The 7237-nt window shown below is 37.3% G+C and overlaps 1 protein-coding gene across 1 annotated transcript in view; it reads left to right on the forward strand.

Annotated features, from left to right (window-relative positions):
• Nucleotides 1-7237, forward strand: part of LOC106879156 (ceramide kinase) — a 61753-nt gene that overhangs the window by 43167 nt on the left and 11349 nt on the right. The window contains exon 8 of the mRNA XM_014928595.2: nt 3137-3206. Within this exon, the coding sequence (XP_014784081.1) occupies nt 3137-3206 (70 nt within the window). The remainder of the gene's footprint in view (nt 1-3136; nt 3207-7237) is intronic.

Genomic DNA, 7237 nt, shown 5'->3' on the forward strand with positions numbered 1-7237 from the left:
TATATATATATATATATATATATACATATATAGGTGCAGGTGTAGCTGTGTGGTAAGAAACTTTGTTCCAAAGCACATGGTCCTGGATTCATTCCCACTGTGTGGTAACTTGGCATGTGCCTTCTGCTATATATATATATATATATATGATACACACACACATACATATATATGTATGTATGTATATATGCATATATATATCTATTATATAAAAGTCAATGTCTTTATGTGTGTTCGTAATATTCCTAAAATTTCAACTTCTTACGAGTTAGTAACCCCCACAATTAAGTCATTTTTCCTAAGCCAAGATGAATACAATTGTAGTTTTGAAAGCTGTAGAGTCACCTGAGCATATAAGATGAGCGTTATTTGTAATTCAATGGTATAACAGTGTAAGAGTTTGCTTTGAGATGTATTTAGATTGTGATTTCTGCAACGTGGTGCATAAATTGTTGAGTAAAAGAGAAGCATCTTTGCCTCCACTGATTCAGTTGCAAAGTGTTATTTTGAGTAAAGTTATTTGGTTGCAGACCTCCTTTGAGTCTTTTTATTATCACTGGGTCAGATATAGTCCCCAGATGGTAACAGTGATTTCAAGGCCCTCCCAGATAAGTGACTGGTCATTCAAAGAGATTTATAGATTGCAAATTTATTCTGTCCAGTTACCTATTGGCATAGGTAACTCCAGAGGTGACACATTCATTTCCCCTTCGCCTTCATGTCACACAGTTGTTAATGTTTATTTGAGTTGGATCATGCCCTTCCAATTACTATAGATCTGTAATGCATCTTACGGCTGTGCCCGTCACCTGTATGGTGAGGAATCCTACATTAGGGAGTGGTAACAACTAGGGTAGGGTAGCTGACTGCCTTTGGGATCATTCGTCTTTTGGTTTCCTGTAGCTTTGCTCTCTTTTACAAACCCAGTGAACATTCATATATTTCTGATTTCAAAGAAATTCGAACAATACATATAAGACCCAAGTTAAAAAGATTCTCAGCAATTCAACTTCTCTGGTTGACTTTAAGCCCCCCCCCCCCTACCCAATAGGAGCCTTAACTCCTACATTTTAGACCTCCATGTACTCCATTTTTCAGGAGCAATAGCCTTTGAATAGGTTTCATAAGATTTGAATTTTGGAATCTGTGCATAAAGCTGAGTAGTATGGGATAAATATGTCATGATTAGAATTTTTGTTAGGGTGTGTAAAGAGGGAAAGAACCCTCATTACAATTCTTAATCTGCAATTCTTCAATTCCATGTGACACGGGCAAAGCCGGATATCTCTGCTAGTACCTGATAAAAGTGTCAGCTTGATGTCACAGTGTGGGTATATTATTTGAGGTTGTGACACAAGATGTAGTGTGACTGTTGTTGTTGTTGCTGCTATTGTTGCTACTGCTACTACTGTTATTGTTGTTAATTACTCTATTTAATGGTCTACATTGGTTATAAATCTTTGTCAGTTTCCTGATTTCTTTCTTTCTTCTTTATTGTTTTCATTTAGTTGTATGATGCTAAATTCTTTTCATTTGTGGTATTCTTGTACTATGCTTTTATGGGGTTGACTATTTCTAATTAGTCTTTGTATTTTTTATATTACTTTATGGGCTATGTTTTTTGTATTTTTCTGTTGTACCTATAATTACTTTGTTAAATGTATCTATTTCACTGCCTATACTGGTGATTGTTGTTCTGTTGTTGAAGCTTAAAATGCTTGATTCTATTCTTTGGTGGACTCCATTTCAGTATGCTGCTTTGAAGCTTGTAGAATCATTTTTGCTTTCTTCATTAAAGAATGTGTATGTTGAAATGGTAATTGATAGTCTAATATTTGAAAGATTGTTCTACCCAACAGGTTGTGTTAGCTTGGTGCAGAACACAAAAAATGATGTCTGGAGGAAGAGTTGGTATAGTTGGCTTGTTACAGTGGTGGGGGGGGGGCGTTGTTATGGGTTGTTTAGAATGTAAAGGAAGTTTATTTGTCTTACTATAAGGCTACATTTTGTGTTATCTGTACTATTTGAAAACCAGGATATGTTGAGTGCTTTGAAGTCTTCCCCAGAATTGGTGTTTGACAGAATGTTAAAGTGTTGCAGCAGGCTTGTGTAACCTGGTGAGACAATTGTTGAGGTCAGTGGTGGTATATATATGCTTATTTTATGTCCTTTATAATTTGAGGTTTTACTTTTGAAAGCCTACATTTTCGGTGTGTTGTTAACTCCTGCTGGTTTGCAAATGCCATTTGGAACGTCTATGTATTAGATATATGATGATATTTTATGAAGCTGCTTTTGGTGTGAGAGATTCTATCTAATGTGACCTCAGTGCCCAGGCTGTGAGCTACAAAGTTGAGATGGGGTTGTCAAACAACAACGGAGAGATACACAGAGAAATATATTGGTGCAATGGCAGGGAGGGGGTGTTTAAGGTCAGGGTCAATAATCATAGGTCCTCATTTCGAATCCTAAAGAGGTGCAATGACAACATTAGCCAGTAATATATGGCGATCAAAAGAGGAAAGACTGCTGCACAAAATCAACTGAAAAATGTTGGAATAGCCTGAATTATTTTTGAATAGAAGAAGATGTCGCAAGCTTTGTTTGGCTGAGAAAAGAATCATTCTCAAAAATTCACATGATCAAAGTACTGTCCTGAACACGGAAAGCAAAATATTCCATTGTTGTCATTAAGATAGAAAATTTGTTCTGGCAATGTGATTATCCCACTTTTTGGACTAAAGAATAGAAAACCTGTTCACATGTACAGCTAATCCCCTTCGGCCACTGCTGACATCATCCCATGGGGAGTAACTCTTCTTTCGTTCTTGAAAGATAGAAAGATATAACTTTTTACCACATGATTTTCTTCTGCTTTTCAGCATCTCAAAGTGAACCAGGGCTGTATAACTACCTTCATAAAGGAGGTTATGCAGTTCTGGCCAGTATGTCTAAAGGGTTATCAATACTGCCTAGTGCAGCAATCAAAGTGAAACCAATGGTAACATTCTAACTAGTTAATGCCATAACCAGGAATATACTGCTTGACTATATAAAAGTATACATGTGTGTGTGTGTACATACACAAACACACATATAGTGCATTTTCTAATTATTCATTCCCTTACTATTCTAGTTTCGCTGTTGGCCTGTTTATTTTCAAAACGACAACCTCTGAAGTTGAAGCTGTCCTACAGATTAGTTCGGTGAGTGAGTTTGTGTATACTATTGTGTGTGTGTGTGTGCGCGCATGCACGCATGTATAAATGAGTAACAAAGATGTACAGGGGTCAATTCATTATAGCCATTTCAAGCGACTCCTTTAATTGATTAATGAAAACATTACATCATTTGAATGAAACCATTCTCGGCAGATGATCGCATAGACTTCAAACATAAAGGATACAACCATTTCCTTAACATATTTACATCAATAGTGGAACTCAAAATATTTATATTGTTTCTTTTGTTATATCTGTAGCAGAATGAGTTTAGAAAATAATGCATACCTTGTCAAGTCAACTATAATTTAGAGAGTAACAGAGGAAATATTGGGGGTCTGGATAAAAAGTGTGGTAACCTAGTTAATTACATGTAGAAGACTTTATATAGAATGTAGTCTTCAACCATTTAGAATCAAATCCATTTGGAGTTGTCAACTGTATTCTAGTTAATGGTGATAAATCAATTAATGTCAGACAATCTACTAGACTCTCAATGTACTAGAACCATATATCTAGCTTTTATCTACACAAAAGGGTAGGGCATAGGGTTAGTAGTAAGGGAATGCCTGATGGGGAAGGGGTGATAATTGGAATAAAGAAGGATAGGGATGGTTAATACTTATTTTGATCTATAAACTTTCAATAATTATATTATGTATTTACCCCTTAAGTTTTGGGAATCTCTTCCCATATAGAGAGTATAACGTAAATTTTACAATTGATTACTAAAATCTTGCACCTCCCCTAAGTATAAAATATATCCCCTAAGATCTGTTATTATTCTACCTAATGTATTTTAGAAATATTTTATAAACCCAATTCCAAAGATAATTTTATTCTTATTTCTGTTAATATTTGATACATGTATTTTATTTTATATTATATTGATAATAATAACATATCTAGGAATTCTTTTCGATATACCAATATAATTTATAAAATAATCCTTATTTTATCTTATTTTTTATTGTATTCTATATTATGGTATATCCTTATTTATATCTCTTTCATACCTTTTATATCATTCTGTAAAAAATATCTACACTCATTATTTGCGTTTTTTTTGGCCCCATTGACCACCACTACCTGACTTCTATCTTTTAGAAAGTCATGTAGCCATTCTCCAAGTTTTCCAAATATACCAAGATTTCGGAGCTTGTGACAAATCATACCATGGTTGACTTTGTCAAAGGCTTTTGTAAAGTTGAGGTATATCACATCCACATTTGAGTTGATGAGCAGCTTCTTTAGCACCGAGTCATAATGCTGCAAGAACTGTGTTAGGCAGCTTCTACCTGGTTGAAAACCATGCTGGGTGTCAGTCAGCAAGTCATTCTCTTCAAGGAATGCAATTGATTTCCTTCGGACTCTTCCATGACTTTGCTGATGTATGACATCAGAGAGATAAGCCTATAGTTTTTAGCATCTGCTCTACTTCATCCTTTATGGATAGGGCATATTATTCCCTCCTTTAGTTTGTCCAGGAGCTTACCATTTGCAAGGAAGCTCTGAAAATGTAGCTGCAATGGTTTTGCAAGGACTCGTTTGCATGACTTGAGGAGGATTGCTAGGAATCCATCAGGGCCAGCGGCTGAGTTTGCATCTATATCATCTGCTGCTAGCATTACATCCTTTTGTTCAATGTTGATGTAATCAATTGTTACTGCCTCCCATTCAGCTTCTGCAGCAATAAAGAATTCTATAGGCTTGCTAATTTGCACGTGTCACAGGGCTGGGGTGAAGACACTTTTGAACTGTTCATTCAGTGTTTCACTTATTCTCATTGGGTTTCCCATGAGGGAGCCATCTTTTTGGAGGAGTGGCCCTACCCTGCAATGCACAGAGACAGTCTCCTTGCCGTACCTAAAGAAGGCTTTAGGGTTTGACTTTGTATTTCTTATGACCCAGGCTTCTCTGTCTGACCTTTCCTTCTCATGGGAGTGCTTCAGATGTTTCTCAATCTCCAACAGTGTCGTTTCCAGGCGGGGTTCCTTACTGCCGTTGAGTTCTCTGTTGAGGTGTTTTGCAATCTTTGTACACCATCTCATAAGAATTTTCCTCTCCCTGAGAATCTTGTTTTTATGTGCAGTGGCCCTTCTCTCTGGGACAAAATTGTAACAAAAGGCTTGCATTATGGACATTAAAGCTTTCAATTTCATGTTTATGTCAGGTGTAGAGAGACATTGGGACCAGTCCTGTTTGGTGATCTCTTTCTCAATTGATTCCCAGTCTGCTTTGTGGCAGTTCAGATTGGATAGGTTTTGGGTACTTGTCATAGGTTGCATGTCTGTGGGTTCCTTTGGTCCATACATGGTCAGCTCTATTATGCTGTGATCCAAAATTTTGGTGTCACTATCACATTATGGATGAGATCCACATTGTTTGTGAAGCAGAGATCAAGTATATTGTTTGCCCTGGCTGGCTGGAGTATTATTTGCTCCATATATGAATTGTTGGTGAGGTTGAGCAGGGATTCCACTTGACTTTGCTCACATCGCATCATTCCTGAGAGGAAAAGGCCTTTGGGCCATTTCATATTGGGCAGGTTGAAGTCTGCCATGAGAAATACACTGGAGTGCTCTTCTATTTTGGTTAAGACCTCTTCTATCCTTGCAAAGCAGTCTTCAAATTGGCCCATATGATTTGGGCATCTGGTGGGCGATATGTAGTACATATAACTATATCCAATCATCTTATATGTACAATTAGTGTATCACACACTGAATTTGAGTGTGATGAAAGGATCTAGGATGTGAGATCTTCATGGATGTATATTGCAACTCCACCATGGCTCCTGTTTTTTCTATCATTTCACAGTACCATGGTATGTGTACTTTTGCATCTGCAATGTTGGGTTTTAAGTGTGTTTCAGTGAGTGCTATGCATAAAGCTTGATTTCATGTCACTAGGTCTCTCAGGAAGATAATTTTAGTTCTGTTACTGAGTTGTAACAGTCCTCTTACATATATGAAGTATAGTGGCATGATCTTTGTGCTGATGCCAGTGGTGGACACCCTGGATCCATTGGTTGTGGCAGTCTTGCATGTTGGTGGGGATGGCTCCAACTCTGGAATTGATGAAGCCAGATTAGTTGTTGCACAATCTTTTGAGCCATGTATAAAAAAGATTGTTGCTCAGTTGCAACCGTTATGATGACTTCTGAGTAGGGCTGATTTTTAGAAATAGTGCACACTACATCGGCATTTTTAGCTTTGATGCAGGTGATGCATGACTTTTTCGACTTTGGAGTCTTCCTGTGTCTTTTGGAGGGAGGCTTTTTCTTTTGGTCTGTCTGTTGTTTGGCTTTGGATGCAAGAAGCAGCAGTCTGCACCATCATGTCCATGCCAGCATTCACCACACAGGAAGAATTTACACATTTGGGAGCTCTCTTTTGTTTTTTGCTTCATTTTTACTTCTATTGTCATCCTTTTTTCCTTCTTTTATCTTTATTTTTAGCCCTTTATTGGTTCTTTTGCACTTTTTGGGTGTTGATATTGGTTGTGGTAGCACCATCCATACTGATGTCTTCTTCCTTGGCAGGTCTCTCAATTTTGGTTTTCGTTTCAAGTGTGTTCCCTTGTGGATCAGTGGAGCCAAAGGAACATCTGTCACTCACATCAGGGTCCCCATCCTTGTCCTCCTTTTTGAGCTTCTCTGTGCAAAGATGGTATCCAGTGTGCTAATATGAGGTCTGATAAGAACATAGGAGTGGATAAATTCTTGTTTTTGTGCTTTATCTGAACTATGATTCTTATATATAGCCATTGCTCTTTAGAGCTGCCATTATAATATTATTTGAATTGTCTCCTTCAGCTATTTTCCACCCTCTCAATTAAGAGTTTCAGTTCTTCGCTGACCCAGTTTTGAGACATCCTTAACCTGCCATTTCCTTCTGTATACATTTAGAGAAAGATTGAGATAAGGAGAGATAGGGAGAGGGAAAGAAAGAGAGGTGTAAGTCATATTGATTTATGTATGCACAGATGGGAGAGATATTAGTTGAGATAGGGAA

This window comes from Octopus bimaculoides, chromosome 7 (genome assembly GCF_001194135.2).
Source record: "Octopus bimaculoides isolate UCB-OBI-ISO-001 chromosome 7, ASM119413v2, whole genome shotgun sequence".
Lineage (NCBI taxonomy): Eukaryota > Metazoa > Mollusca > Cephalopoda > Octopoda > Octopodidae > Octopus > Octopus bimaculoides.